At 39.1% G+C, this 16,858-nt stretch overlaps 1 protein-coding gene across 5 annotated transcripts; it reads left to right on the top strand.

Annotated features, from left to right (window-relative positions):
• The first annotated feature begins 1,376 nt into the window (after positions 1–1,376).
• LOC107220520 (bifunctional 3'-phosphoadenosine 5'-phosphosulfate synthase) lies at positions 1,377–16,836 on the top strand. 5 transcript variants are annotated; one of them, XM_015659156.2, is made up of 6 exons: positions 1,377–2,102; positions 13,891–14,694; positions 14,878–15,312; positions 15,374–15,583; positions 15,660–15,942; positions 16,070–16,836. In XM_015659156.2, exons 1-6 carry the CDS (start codon positions 1,884–1,886, stop codon positions 16,165–16,167), a joined length of 2,049 nt encoding a protein of 682 aa, XP_015514642.2. In that variant the 5' UTR covers positions 1,377–1,883; the 3' UTR covers positions 16,168–16,836. The 5 variants fall into 5 exon arrangements, with proteins under 5 accessions (XP_015514642.2, XP_046600667.1, XP_046600644.1 ...); XM_046744711.1 differs by lacking the exon at positions 1,377–2,102 and adding an exon at positions 8,238–8,261; XM_046744688.1 differs by lacking the exon at positions 1,377–2,102 and adding an exon at positions 8,322–9,320.
• The last annotated feature ends 22 nt before the right edge of the window (positions 16,837–16,858 follow it).

The raw sequence follows: 16,858 nt of genomic DNA, 5'->3' as shown, positions 1-16,858 counted from the left end.
AGCATTTCGTTCAAAAAGAAAAATACCAATCGCTTTGATCATATTATAATTATATAAAGTAATTAATCCGATCAAATATAACAGTTACCCATATCACCAATTACTTGCAATGCTTATTTTAATGTCATTATTAAACGCCTATTTTTTCTCTCAATCAGCATGGGGATAAAATAATTGTGTCGTAGTTTTACTATTTTCAAAGTATAACAGAGTTGGGAAAAATAAAAGAAAAAATGCACAATTTCAACCCATAGTTGTTCACAGGAATATGACTTTATTCGAATTAAATACAGTTGTCGTTGGATCTTGAAAGATTAAAGAACAGAAGATTCATTCGCCAGATCTATGATATAATATATCCTGCACACAACGGTTCTGTTCGAATTTCAAAAGACGTGTATACCACGTCCCGCGAAAACCGCAGACCTGCATCACATAACAACCATGTATAAGTGAAGTATTTTACGAACTACACGGAGCTGTGATGCCCATGCATGACGTGCTCGTGCAAAATTATGCGCAGACCCACTGACGAGTTGAAAACTGAAGTCAGATATGATCAAAATCTAGTCAGCCGGCCTCAAAAGTAGTGAAATGGAGGCTTAAATATGATATCAGTATTTTGAAGACGTTTAGTTTGAGTTATAAAAAATAAAGAAGAAAAGTTAAATTAAAGCTTGATTTTACAAATTCCTTTACGTATTAATCGATGACTGTACCAGTTCCTCTGAATTCTCAAAGAAAAAAAATAAACGATAATTCTCCGTGATTTCCCGCGAGCATTGTGAATTCACGTATTAAAATAACAAAGTGTACTGTGTATTGTTAAAAACATAAATTATGATGCGCTATCTATAATGAATAATGAAGCGCAAAAGAACATGTAATATACGTACACATGTACCTATGTATACCTGAGGTTTTTATTTTTGTTATTAATTAAAGTCAACAATATCTCCATCATTATCCAATGCGCAACATTCCTTCAAAATAGCTAATCCTCAAGCTTAAATATGTGTGCGCCTTATGCGCGCGCATCTCGCGTGACGTCACATCTCCGTGTAAAACGCGTTTCCACCAATCGCCGCTCTAAGATTGACTAAACAATGACGTTGCATGTTATTCCAACGGGAACATTCCAATTAGTTCATTCATCCGGTGGCAGGTAAAATCCGTGCGTAATTCTGTTCTCAGCATCAATGCGACTCGAACAACAGTTTGAATTAATAACAAACATTTTATAAGCGAACAAATAACTGTGGCTATTCAGAAGTTGTGGAATAGTCGCCGGGTGTACAAAGGCCGTAAGCCTGTCAGGTGTGGGTTCAAAAACGGTGAAATTAATTCAAATAATTCGAACGAAGTATACCGGAAGTTTGAACGAGGACCAAACGAGCTCGTACCTATCGATGAACTCTGTTCTGCGACAGTCAGAGCGAAGCGTTTCTCCCTCCTTACTTATCGATTGACTAGATGTCGCCACCGGTTAGCTTTGTACCGTTATGGCCACCACTTTCCAGCGAGCTGTCAAATGTTGAGGGGGTCTTGTGTAAACATCGAACACCACGCCCGTGTCTCTCCGGGCGATTTGAAACAAAGGCTGCCAGAATCAAAATTGCAGAGAGCGTGATGCCGCCGGCTTGATAACGACGCGAATCCCGGCTACGAGCCGATGCCAATGCGCTGTGTTTCGGATTATGCGGCCTTGCACGTGGCCGTTTTGCAAGCATCCCAGACTCCCCCTACCCGAACCGGCTTTACTTATCATTAACTGTATTTTACACTCGATTCGAAACGCTAAGTGGTTGGCTATAAAGTGTCCTGTGCGTGTGAAATTGCGTTGATCAATCTAATAATTACACGGAGAGTTCAGTAGCTGCTGCATGTGCGTGTTGATTGTTGTACACCGATTCAGTGCTGCGCTGACAGTCATCTTTTACGCTTACTCGTTAATCACTTATTTTTATCTATTCGATATAAATCACGCGGGCAGATTTCGTTTCAAAGATCTTGAAGCCAAGTTCAAACTCTGTGGATGCAGAATATCGGACCTAGTCATGTCGAACGACACAGCAGCCGTGCCGAAAAAGAAAATGATGACGGTAAGTCGAGTTCTCATGTTTACGTAGGCACATTGTAGTAGTAGTAGTTTACTTTGACACGTGGAACACCAGCCGCAGGCATTTGTTCTAATCCGTTACTACCGTTCGTCTTAATCTCTCGCCGTTTTTCACTTCGTTCATTCACTCTTCTCAATTCAAACTTTTCAATCGTGATTACGTTATAACGACTCGGAATAAATCTAATATCCACCTGTAATCGTTACTTTTATGTGACAGATCGTATAAGATTTCAAGTGTTAGGAACGTGCGAGTTTGATAATGAATTCGTGCATCTGTACGGTCCGTTATATACACCTGCTGATGTGGTTTCACTAACTTGATGACAGGTTTGATAACTACTCCCCAAGTCGTTCGATAAACATTCGGTCTATACAAAGAAAGCGTTCCATTATCTTATCTGAGACAACCTTTGCCGTAGTAATTAGCCACCTTGCACTTGTAACAGGACCCACCGAACGGGGAAATTCCTAGCTCAGGTATTCAGCAAGGGGGGAAAACCTTCGGTCGTGTTGTTTCGAACACGGAATTTTTTATTTTTTAACCCGTTAGAAACCGTTAATCACGCTGGCTGTAGAAATAAGATTTCTCTCTTCTGTTTAAATTTCAGAACGAAATATATTACCCGCGATATTTGTACAACTTACACTTGTCGTGCTATGAAATTTAATCTTTTTTCGTAACGATGCAAATATCTGCAAATTGCAACTATTTTCTACAAGCTAGTTGCATATCTGCACAAAGCCATGTCTCACGTTCTTAAAGCGATGTTGAAATCCGTGAGAATGTAGATGTCACGTTTTTCATTTATTACTTGTTACGTGTCTCCTTGGTCGTCGAAGATAAGAAAGATCCTTTAGCTTTGGAATGTATCTTCTACTTTTCTATGAAACAAGAGACTTTTCAGCATAAGTATCAAATGAAAGACCAATATCGACCATTAACGGGTCGTGGAGTTTGCTTTTCTAAATTTCCATACCGGTGATTGAAGAGGATAAATAAACACGTCTGTAAGAGCCATTTCTTAAAGAATAAAATATTTCCACAAACGAGAATCCATGCGATAAGTAACTAAGCAGTGAAGAAAAAACATTATTTCTCCGTTTTGTTTTGATTTTTGTATGCAGGCACAAACAAAAATAATGTATAAACAATCGCCATATTATCACAACTGTAAAAATAAGATTGGAAATTACAGTGTAATAACCAACATCAGCAATGATATCGCATTTTGTTTTTTACCGACGCACGAACAATTGAAACATCGTTGATTAAACGAAGCGCATATCGTTCTACCTGTATTGACAATATAATATTCTCTTATTGTCAAATAACATACAATGGAAAACAATGCGAAACACTTTCTCTGCACGAACGCAAAACATTAATTGGCAATGACAAGACTCGAAAAAGCGATATTTTCAACGCTTTATAATTTTCCTTAGTTTTATTATAACGTTGCAAAAATATGTTTCTTTGATATTGTCCCACGCCTCTGGCGTATAACAGCGAACGTCAAAAATGCCGAAGTCAAATAGCCGGCTCTCTCTTCGTGTCTACAAGAATTTATGCGTAAGCATCTAATTTTGATATGCCGAACGTACACATATAATGGCTGTTAGACTTCAAACACTGAAATTCCATGTGACTACTCGCGTTTGCTCGTGTTCCATACATCCAGGTCAAGTTGAAACGGAATTTAATTATACGTGCGGCAAGTTGAGAACTTGAACGCAATTTTCATTGAGCCGAGTGAATCACCCTTCTCTTCCGCTGCAAATTTTCTTTATCTCGACGCGCGATATATTTTTTCTGTGACATAACTTCGAAACTGGTGCAAAGGTGGTGTTACGTTAGAAATATTACGCATTATCTTTCGCAAAGCTATTGATTGCTTGGAAATATTATATTATGATATAATAACATGTATCACCTTGGACAATTGGGATTTTCGAATTATCTTTGCGGCAACGGCAAACAAACGGGGCTGAAATAAACCCTTATCTAGCTTATCAACTTATTATCCGATAAGCTCTAGCATCAGTTTAAATTTCTATCGGCCACCGGAAATACACGGTCACTGTTACGGTAAACACTGTAATACGATCATTTAATTCTTGATCCGATGGCCTCAGCAAGCCTCCGGCTTCGCGTAGCTCATTGGCGCATCTTGCAAATCCTACCGCGTTGTTCAAATTCGACGGTTTAATTATTATCAATACTGTAGATAAGCTTGATAAACTCGAATCTCGTGGTCAACAACTCACTGCCGTAAAGTATTTCATGTCGTTTCTACGTTTTGCAATTTCACCATAATAAATATGTACTCTCGCAGATATTTGCAGTAATTTGCTTTGCAGTTAACGGCGATTATTGTATTTTCGTTAGCTGATCGTATTTTTGGGAAATAATTATAATTTATCGTTTATCTAAAAATCGCGAACCGGGCGAATATATCGCGCTTCGAATTACACTTCATACAGCTGTGACGTTTCCTCGTTACAGTTGCTTAAAACTGTCTATTACATGAGTCGAATTAGAACGTTTTTATCATGTGCAAACATAGCTTTCCGTATCGAGTTTATCAAAGAACTCAATGTCTCCAATAATGTCGCATTCAAAAAACTCACTTAGGCCTTGAATAAGTCGAGTATAATTTCCGATTCGCGTTAATGAAATTAATTTTCTTTCTTATTTTACTCATGGTCGGGGAAAACCGGAACTGACTCTTTTCTTATATAAAGATTATGTCAGGAATTTTTTCACGCGATTTCTAGTGACTTATTTTATCTGTTTCTGAATGTATATCCACACAGCCATACCCATTCGATAGATACCTCAGTATTCGTATGCAATATTTATGATCAAAATCTGATCATTAGCGAATAAAAGGTTGAGGAGAAGACGACCAGTGATATGCTAGATATATTTGGAGTGAGAGTGCGAGACCGTTAGCTTGTAATGATATACGTAACGGTCTGAAAACTCGCGTATCAATTTTAAAATTAGACAGATTTGACCAATTCATATCCTGTTCGTATTCATTGCTTTAGCAAAGAAATTTCGGTGGAAATCATTGCGTAAAGTCGCGCGAAAATTTTACTGTTACGAATAGCGGTGAATCAATAATTTACCTTCCATACGCAGAGGTGATTATGTGAAAACAGTCAACAGTTTTCAAAATCCATCATTTTTTTTTAGGATGAGTCAAACAAACACATGTTAAGTAATTTTGATTTAAAAAATTGATTATTTTTGATGAAAATTTGAAAATTGATGATACAAGATTGATCTGTTTAATCCGATTCAAACGGTGTACCATTATTAATGCAGGCAAAATATGAAATTCCGGTATTTTATCACAAAATGAATTTGATTAACAACTGCATAATCGAAATCGCATCTGCTTTTAAGATCAACCGAGATGAGGATTCTCGATTGGGGTGTTGAAAGTGAATATGGGTTTCGTAGGTGAAATACCTAGCACGTGGTGGTTTGTTGATTTCAAACTTACTTAGTTATTGTGAGTGAGTTCAGAAAACAGAGTGGTGAACGGGACGTGCGAGAGATTGTTTAGCCTCGCGCAATGAAGAAGATTCCACGTAAGAGAGACGAAATACGAGTTGTGAGTGCGAAATGATGACGAGCACGTAACGTATGCTTGACTTTTTTCGAAGCAAAACTTTATTCCAACTCGCAGAGCGTTCTCAAAAATTTATCAAATGAGATTATAATGTAATTCGATATTTGTTACTCGAAAAAAATTATATGAAGAACTTGAATTTCAAAAAAGGTTCGTAGTTAGAACTTGACAAACACCCGGCCTGTCCCAAAAATTTATGCCGGGATTTTTGCTGTCTTTATAATTTTCTATTGATTTGTGTGCTGATTTGAGTAACATATGTCAGTAATAATAATTCGGATGTAATTTGGTTTAATGTTGCGGATAACAGCTTCAAACTTCAAATTTGCCAAACACTGTACGTATCCATGTGGAGAAGAAATCGATTGAAAGCGAAGGTTTACTTCGCTTGACAACCGAATACTTCACTTGACTCGGGGAAGTTGGAAAATCTTTGAGTATATTGAGAAATCTTTATGCACAGCATAAATTCGGATACGAATGCATTTGCCTACGTGAAACTCGCGAAACGTTCCTGTACCCGCCATACCATCTAATACGTAATGAAAGCGTGTGTTTGTTCAGCAGATGCAGAGAATAAGCGTAATGTATGTAATCACATGGACAAAACGTGTCCTCGTTATGCGATTATGCAAAAAATCAATTAGAGTTAACATGTTTTACTCATTTTACACTTGTCAAGTACACGAGGTGAAACTTGAAAAGTTGCCGGTGGACATGTTTTCACGCTTCTTTATAAAAATGTCATTGTAACTATACTGAAAAAAAATTCGTTAAGAAACATACTCAGCAGATATGGTTTGGCTAAATGTGATAAAACTTGCGCTGTAGCGATCATACCTTAATTATCGTGCAACGAAGCTCCCTTCCAACGGTTGAATTTCGAAGTCCCACTTATTATCCATGATTTTTTTATTATCTACATTTCGTTCACGCAAGTCCCAATTTATATCGTCCATTGTACTTGTCTTCGATTTTTCGGAATTGTTAGTTTATTACGCTTGTATCACAATTACGTAACTTGTGTTTCCGTTCCTTTGTCCCCGCAAGTTTACGTTCCTTATAATCACATTCTACAGTTTTTACCAGACGTAAGGAAAATAAATGAACGATCGTAACTTGCACCGTTGAGAAATGAATATTCAAGGTGATAAACAAGTTGCGAACTTGCAAAAAACTATTATGTACAATCCGACTGGATTCTGAATTGTTATACTTTGTACGTCCGTTCACCATGTCAAATACTGATCGGTATACGGCAACAATAACGCACGTCATCAGGGGGGAAAATTCGATCGGACGTAGTTAGATTTATCATTTCCGATTCTTTCATCGCTTGAATCATTCTTATTGTTCTTTTCTCATCATCTACGGTTACGATTATCACGTCTACGCATATAAATTATGTTCTTTGGTATGTGTACAGTTACAGAAGCGCCTTGATTGTCGAGATACATTGTCAGTAAATTTATTATTGATGGGAATCGTGATGAAATTCATTTTAATTACCTCGCATAACGATTCAATTGGCCCTTATATTGACCAATTGCACAATAACCATTGCGCCAAAATACATTGCTACAATAATCACGCATATGTATTTAATGTATCATTTCTGTAATCAGTTTTTAAAATACGATTCGAAAAAGTCTAAACAGGAAGAAACAAAGTCACGGCTACATTTCGCTATATATATATATATTGTTACAAAGCGTGAAATCACCCCGTTTTACCTCCCTTTCAAGTGATCTAGTAGTCATCACAGATAAAAGACATGTAAGACTTCATATGTCATAAAATGAATAAGGTTGCTGCGTCAACCGATATTATTGTAAAAACAGTCCTGTTTCAGACTTGAACCGAAAACCGTACTCTGCCATTAAAGCATTTTCTCAAAATTTTATTTTCGCCTTTAATTGATTCTCTAAATAAGCTCACGAACCCGTATTTATTTTTTCATGTTCGCCAAACGTTACAATATACATTCTAATCGATATATAATACATATACACCGATTAGCGCGCAAAGCTCAGAGGACTCGGGGGAAACAAAGTTCCTCTGTTTCTCTCAATCGTCGTTGCGTTATCACCGATGAACCGTGTTTAGTCTCGCCGTCATTCGGTTATCAACGTCGAACCAATAAATGCCTCAGATCTCCGTATTATATACGGCTATGTGTCCAAGTCGACGTCGCTGATAGAAATTTCAAGTTATCGTGCGTCGAGTTTACAGTCTACGTTCTCATCCGATTTCGAATGGTTTTTGTTAAAAGTATCACAGTTAAACGGGTATACCGCACGTTTCTGTAGTTAATAATTATCGGTGTTTAAAAATGGAATAACATCGTGGTGAAAATTTGTTTTGCGATAGCGATTTCGCTCACGTTACTTTGGTGCGTGCAAAGTAAGAAATTCGCGCGTGCGGTCATAACAAAAGTTCATTGCGTGAAAAATGTCATTAAGAAGTAAAATTATTATTTCAATCGAAAAATGCGAAAGGTACAATCAGTGCAAATCTTTGTATCTCAACAAATTCGAATAACATCTTTATAGAAAACCGTTCATATTTTACATCTGTCAACACCGTGTCGCGGAAGAATATTATCCATTTCCGATATTTCATTATTGTGTAATACCATTATCTTTACAGCATCGTTGTACACAAAGTTGAGGTGGAAATAAATCCGCGATGATTATTGCCTACTTTTTCTTGCCAAACACTACTCGGTGAACTTGAGTCTCCGTGCTTTTTCATCTATAATAACGAGGAATAAAAAGGTTGAAGCAAAGTAACAAAGTTGAAACCCGTGTGTATCGCTCACTCGGGTAGAATGTGCGATTCGTTGTGACCTCGCGTAGGTGGATGTCTTGAGCCCGCGTGCCTCGTCCCCACTAATTCTAAAACCGCGAAACGACCAAGACGAATTATTTTTCTGCGATACTCCGCCCCCCTTCCTCCACGTGGCAATCGGTTATATCGGCTCGGCTTTGACTCGGATTACGATTATACCCAACTCTCGTAAGTCTCTACGTTACACACGTTGTACCGCAAGAGCCGCGTTGTTGAACCTTGACTGCTTTTTCCCAAAGTTTTTCACGATGCAAACGTGCTGCCAGGGTCGCGGTATAAAAATTTAACGCGCAACAGATCGGTGGTGGTGGGGCTTCGCCGGCAACCCCTGATTCGTGATTTCTGTCGAGCCTTTCGAAACTCGATATATATTCAAGCCCTCGAACGACTTCGACCCCAGTTACGCCTCTGGAGACATTCGGTAATGAGTTTTAAACGTGGTTGTTTCCTTGGTTATTTTCCACCTCGAACGAACTTAGCACTTGTCTAATCACGCTCTTCAAACTCTGTCGGAAGTTATTTTTACAAAGCTATCAGCACGTCGCCCGCAACGAGAATCGAACGAACCGGCGATCGGCGAGCCAAAAGACGGAAATCCATAAATACTTACCAAATATCACGGGGGGCAGCCTCAGCCTGAAGTTGAGAAAATGATCCGCAGACACTTCACGCCCAATGGCGAGATGTACAAAGTGAGTCGCAGGAAGGTGATTCTAATGTTTTGTCAGACATACCTATTCACGACCTGTACGCGTAACGCGGCAATATGTTGTAATGTTACGATTGTTATTCACATCGATCAGAGAACCGCTTCTATTGCTTAACTTTTTTTCAGCCCTCTCGATTTTTATTCCAACAAACTGCGGCCTGCGTTTTTCTTATAAAGATCCAGTTTTGTATACCCATATAATTTGGTACGAAAATCATGCCGTTGCAAAATAAACGCAGTTCAACCGATAACCGATTTGAATACAATGGTGAATACTTTTTTTTACAATTTTTTCAATTTTTCACAGTTATTTCACACTTTTTTTTGTGATATCACAATCGCATTTTATAAAAGACTGTTTCAATGTACAAGAACTGGGTCTACAATCGTCAGATTAGATAATTGATAAATCGAAATTTTTCAAGGTTAGCAAAAGCAGCTGGTGGAAGTTTTTATTCAGATAAAACGTCTGACTTGGTTATATATTCTGTAACATTTGAAATAACGATCTTTGCGTATTCTTTCAACAACACAGAACTTGACGACCTGTTTTCCACACGATCGGTAATTATCACCAACGAACGCACGTAAGCGACCGTCAAAATGCAGTTTTACAAAATAACATACGGTGTGCAACACAGTGGCGTACAGGCTTAGAATTATTACAGAGATTACGAAGAAGCACCCGCTGCACTTGACGCAATTTCTGTGCACATGTAAATTAAGTATACGGTATAAAAAGCACGCTGTATTGCAAGTATAACGGGTCATTGGATCGAGCAGTTGCATATACGAAGTGTATACGCAGAGCGATAACGATAACCTCTGCACGGTTTCTGATCCATTGAGCCGAATGCAGAAGAAAACACGTAATTCGTTTGAATTGAAAAATTTGTACCTTTTCGGTAACAATAACTCGTAATTTTAGATGTATCACATTAACTGTATAGTACGTGTGTTTACGTTATTCGAGAAAAATACCGACTCGTCACAAACATGTGTAAAAGAAAAAGTCCAATTTTCAAGCCAATTTGATCAATGATTCTACTTCATAAAAATGGATAATTTTCTCAGATCTACACAACTGAGCCCGTTCGCTTGAATTTTGGTAAGCGGAAGATCAAAACGAATTTCGGAACAAACTCGAATCTTGACTTCCGTTTCAACGAGTTTTTTTTCACTGGTATAAAAAATTACTTCCTCTAAACATGATCGCTTCAACTTGACTAAATCTGTGTTTTCTCCATACGTCGAAGTTCACCGATGTACAATATACTTATAATCGTTCGCCGATGAAAAATATTGTACCCGTAACTGTGTGCCGCATTGCGTTGAAATTAACTGCAAATTCAAGTACCACGCTGGTAACTCGAGCATGCGATTCGTGCAAATATAATCACGCAATAAAAACCATAATTCAACATCGTAACTACCGTTACGAGATTAACAAAAGGAAGAGATTCGGTGTAGTTGAGTAAGGCATTGCAGTTTTACTACCGCGTAACCAACGAGTGAAATAATAAAATTTAAAGACTCTGAATCCTGTTCGTATTATATGCCTTTTTCTCCACTACCGCATGTACAAGTGTTTTCTTCACGTAATATAACACATTACGTTACACGTGAACTACGCTGTTGCGTAGTGGATGCCAGAGTATTGTTAATTACGTAGGTATATTTAAAAGCTGTCTAAACTTTATCTTGAAATTCATCGACACGGAAGTTGAGCGTTCAGATGGAAGCAGTAAGTTATACTGCTTCGATAAATTTCCACAAGCGGCGAATGTTTCGTGTACAACTGTTCTCCAGCATTCGTCGGTAGCGCAGAAAAGATCTTTAACAAATCCAAATTAACATCGGTAACGGGTGAAAATTCACCCAAGTTACGCCATTTATATGCTTACGTAGTATTTTAATATCTCCTGAAACTAAAGTTTGAAAAAGCAAATTTCACAAGTAATTTTTTTGCAGTGCGCGAAAACGAGTCACAGTCGCGTTTACTGGTCGAAGCGTCCAAGTCGAAAAACTGCAAATGTCAGTGTTCGCTAATATTTGCCCCTTGTGCTGCGTTATTTATTTATTTCTGTCTTCATGCTCACCCCTGAATAATTAACATAAATACATCCGTACACAACTTCAATTATTTCCGCACTATACTTGATAATTAGTTAAGGAAGTTAGCTCTTTTTGTTAATTTAGTTTATTCGAACATTTATAGATATATAGGTTACATTATACATTATCGGTTATCTACACAAATGCACAAACAAAAGAGCATTATACTATTCGAGGTTATCAGCAGCGGTTCCGCACCAGATATCGTTTCTTATATTCGTAATTATTTAATTCTATACTCGCTTTCTCAATTAGATATAGAATGGCCTGCATTTGCTTCTCAGAATAACATTTCTTTTCTTATTCTATCGCGGTGGGTTTATGTTACCTGAAAAAATCTGCTCTAATTCTGCAGTATCAATTGTTTTTCACAGAAAGATCACGTGTTCGTGATAAAAAATTTTATAACTGTTACGGAGAGATATATTATCGATATCTGTATTGTATGAATAATACAGTCTTATATTCGATATCGGTATTAACAAATTGTTTTCAATAAGCTGCTGCTGAATGCAGTGCAAACTCGTGTATGTATATTATATAATGTATCTGAGTAAAATAAAAGCAAGTCAACGCGGCTAGAAAGTTAATCCCGTGATCTATAATCTGTATCCGATACTGCGGCGGTGTCGTTCAATGATCATCCTCTGTCAGTATAATTCCGCGTTTTTCGCTACTCATATTATATCAGTATGTGCGATTTCTTCCTCAAAGACGTGTGTACAGAATTGAATAAATGACGAGATGAAAGAGAAATTTAATGAGCTGGAAAAAAGTCGTCTTCAAGCGAACGAGGAAAACATGACTTCGTGACATTCTAAGAATATTTCATGTCGTTACAGCTGAAGAGTAGACTTGAACAGATATTCCAAGTACTGTGACTCTTGCAGCGTTTAAAATGAAATTCTCATCTTCAGCTAAACCTGTTATACGCACTATTTCACTATCATTTCATTATTGATATGCGGATTGCCTACAATGTGTTTTTGTCTCGATTCGCAAACTCGCCGATATAATACAATAATGCGATGAAAAGTAAAAACTAAAGTCATTCGGTTATGCAAAAAATTTACTCCACGGCAGGCCGAATTCAATATGCACATGCAAAGTCAGTTATAGAATCGGAATATTCAGAACCGCAGGCCGAGACGATTCGAGTCCCTGTCCGCAGAAACTGTGACGCAAAGAAAGTAACTTTCTTTCAGCTTTCCCGTCATTCCTTACTCAACGCTCGAGTAAGTTCGATCCGACTGTTCGACTCGGAAATAGGCGCTCTTAGTTTTCGGTTGTAGATTCGACGTTATTTATAATTAATCGCGAGGTTTGAACCGCCGTAAATTATTCAATACCGGCAATCGCTTGGTTGATTAAACATGGGGCAGTGACTGTTGCCTGGCACCGAAGTGTAATCTTATTTTGATGTTATATCGTATAATACGCGTTACATCAATTTCAACTAATCCCGCGATTAGACCCTGTTGCTTTATGTCACAAGTGATGTTTTTGTGCTCATCTGATATTCGCCTCTGTTAATTGCTGGCTATACTAAGGAATAAAGGTCTAATCGCTCCACGCATGTTTAATAACAAAAGATTATCAAGAGTTTTACTCGCTTCTCACCGCGATTGATTCGGCGGTTAATTGATAAAGAAAAAACCGTCATGGGAATGTACGTTTGGCCCGTGTTGGGTAACGTCAACTACCCTGTACGACAGGTCTGTAAACAATTGAATGTTATAAATCGTGATAGCGAAGAGTAATCAACCATGATTCGCATGTACCTCAAATTATTATTGAAATTTCCGTGGTATCTTCGTTTGCGAGAAACCTGGATACGGAGGTTTTTGCAAGAACGTTGAAAAAATTATTTCTGGAATAATTTATTTAAGCCGCCGTGTCAAGGTCCACAATACCGATAATAATATTTTTTTAACATAAATAGTGTGCACAACTGTAACATGCCTTGATTCTGTAATGATAACAGCTCGACTGCTGAAAAAATTCCAGACTTTCGTATTGTATGATACTTGAAAATGTTGAACAGCTATTTCAGTCAGCTAACCAAACGAAACTTGTTGATATATGACATGACGTATGAGTGTCTCGAAGTATTTTATATCCCTAATCTGTTACGATATATGAGACCATAAGTTAATAAGTAAATAAATTGCTATCAATAATTTCTGCAATCAATGTGTAGTCGAGATCTAAGATGTGATCGATTCAATATTAACCAACAATTTAAATACCCAGAGTACTGTACATATAGGTAAAAAATGCAATCTTTTAAATTAATTAGCCAATTCAAACTACCGCGATTGCGAATTTTTCACAATCATAATTGCATGCGTTCTCAACACATAATAGCGACCCAACCAGTAATTTGTCGATAAACCGATTCGAATAACGATACCAACCGATTTGCTCTATCAACCTGAATTCCTTGTTTTCAGACTTGTGCCAACGTCTCGGCCCAAGCGCATCACGTGTCTCGAGCGAAACGTGGCCAGGCACTTGGAGCAGTCCGAGGTTTCCGAGGATGCACGGTGTGGTTGACCGGTCTTTCCGGGGCGGGGAAAACCTCGATAGCATTCCAAGTGGAGGCCTTCCTGGTCTCTTACGGAATCCCCGCGTACGGTTTGGACGGCGACAACGTTCGTACGGGGCTGAACAAGAACCTCGGGTTCAGCAAGGAGGACCGGGAAGAGAACATCCGCAGAGTCGCCGAGGTGGCGAAGCTCTTCGCCGATAGCGGGGTGATAAGCCTCTGCAGTTTCGTATCGCCCTTTGAAGAGGATCGGCAGATGGCCAGGCAGATACACAAGGACTCCGATTTGCCGTTCTTCGAAATCTTCGTCGACACGCCTTTCAAGGTTTGCGAAGCCCGCGACGTCAAGGGCTTGTACAAGAAGGCGCGACAGGGCGCGATCAAGGGATTTACCGGCATAGATCAGAGCTACGAGCGCCCTTCCAATCCCGACCTCGTCGTAACTACGGAGAATCTCACCGTCGAGGAATCCACGGCCATGGTGGTTGAGTTCCTGGAAAAACAGGGCATCATTCCGACGCTACCAAAAGCCGGGGTTGGCGTACGTGAATTATTCGTACCGGAAGCGAGGATCGTCAACGCCAAAGCCGAAGCGGAAACACTACAGAGTATTAATATCACCGAACTCGATCTCCAGTGGCTTCAAGTGCTGGCCGAAGGATGGGCCGCTCCGCTCACCGGTTTCATGAGGGAAAATCAGTATCTGCAGGTTAGCGATATCGCCAATTTTCTCTCATTTACTCTTATCGCATTTAGACTTTATTACTACACACCGAGAGAATTCGTATGAATCCGCTGACCGATCGCAAATTCGCTTCAGTGTATCCTAGAGACAAGTTAGCGAAACACTTTCCAATCCACGTGAAACTCTTACGTAGACGATTAATTTCAGGCTCAACATTTCAATTGCCTCGTCGAAGAGGGATCGGAGATAAATCAGTCGGTGCCGATCGTTTTGCCGGTCAGTACAGCCGACAAAGATCGGCTCGAAGGTACGTCGGCATTGTCATTGAGGTACGAAGGAAGGACGGTGGCGATTCTCCGTAAACCAGAGTTCTACTATCACCGAAAGGAGGAGAGATGCAGCAGGCAGTTCGGTACGAATAATCGGGATCATCCGTACATTAAAATGATCCATGAATCGGGCGACTGGCTGGTCGGAGGAGACATCGAGGCTTTGGAACGAATTAAGTGGAACGACGGCCTCGACGAATACAGACTGACGCCGAATGAGATACGGATCAAGTGTCGGGAGATGGGAGCCGATGCTGTTTTCGCTTTTCAATTGCGAAACCCCATTCATAACGGGCACGCGCTTCTCATGCAGGTGAGACGAACGAAAAGGCTAAAGGAAAAGACTTGAAGAATTACTATCCTACGATTCACAGGATACCAAAAGACGCCTCCTGGAGGAGAGAGGCTTCAAGAACCCGGTTCTATTACTCCATCCTCTGGGAGGCTGGACGAAGGATGACGACGTTCCTTTACCCGTCAGGATGCGTCAACACAAAGCTGTTCTCGACGAGGGTGTCCTCGATCCCAAAGCTACGCTCCTGGCCATTTTCCCTAGTCCAATGATGTACGCTGGACCAACCGAGGTGAGCTTCAAATCCTCGTCTCAAACGAAAAAGACCAATTTTCATAGCCAATTTCTCTGCACATTGTACACAACAGGTGCAGTGGCATGCTAAGTCGCGGATGACAACGGGGGCAAACTTTTACATAGTGGGCAGAGATCCGGCCGGAATGCCGCATCCTGACAAATCTGCGACACCGGACGGAAATCTCTACGATGCCACGCACGGCGCTCGTGTACTTTCCATGGCACCGGGATTGCAGAGTTTGGAAATCATTCCATTCAGAGTTGCCGCCTATGACACTGTGAACAAGAAAATGGCGTTCTTTGACCCAGCACGGAAACAGGATTTCGACTTCATATCGGGCACCAGAATGCGGGGTGAGTGATCGAAATCTGTGTTTTGTTTCTTTGCAAAATTGCAGCCGATGAATTTGCGCTGGGATTGAGAAACAGATAAAGAATAATTATCGGATAGTGTATTATTTATGATGTTTCTTCTGTGTAGGTTTAGCGAAATCTGGCGAGAATCCTCCAGATGGATTCATGGCACCGTCAGCATGGAAGATCCTTGCGGACTACTATAAAAGTCTGAACAAGAAATGATCATAATTTTGCTGACGCACAGGTAGCCTGTAGAAAATTTCTTGTAATACCAATGCAGAGAAAACGATATGCGAAGAAAGATATCCTGCACGTGCTACAATATTAGTCGATATATGAAACGCATTTTAAAAAGTTTAATAGCGCAATTAATAGATCAATTTCAAGTTATAAAGATTATTTTAGAAACACACTCGCATATACACATGTATATGTAAATATACAATGACACCTTATACCGTATAGCGTATACAACGCAGAACCATTCCTTGTTTGCATCATGTTTTTTTTCTACTTTTACAATGACATGCCACTACATGTGTGTGTACACAGATGTACTTTTATCGACAGTTTTGAAAAATATCTGTTCAATCGTGTTTTATTTCTGCAAGCATATTACACAGATTATCAATTGATATAGTTATATTTTATACATAAATATATATATATATATATATATATTTTATGAATTTATACACTATAGCTTATAATGTATATTAGTCAGGTATTTTATATTTACAGTTATTAGGTACTCTGGTTACTTAATTCTACGTTGTGCGCTGAAACTCCATAGAATGTGACCCTGGTAAAGTATTATTCAGAGTGGAGGGGGACGCTAATTATCATTGTTGTTATTGTAATATTTGAAGAATAGATATTATACGTTATTTATTACAGTCGTCATAATTCCGAT

Source organism: Neodiprion lecontei, chromosome 1 (assembly GCF_021901455.1).
Source record: "Neodiprion lecontei isolate iyNeoLeco1 chromosome 1, iyNeoLeco1.1, whole genome shotgun sequence".
In the NCBI taxonomy this organism is placed as follows: domain Eukaryota; kingdom Metazoa; phylum Arthropoda; class Insecta; order Hymenoptera; family Diprionidae; genus Neodiprion; species Neodiprion lecontei.
Note: the sequence above shows the minus strand (reverse complement) of the source record. Positions and strands in the feature narration are given on the sequence as shown.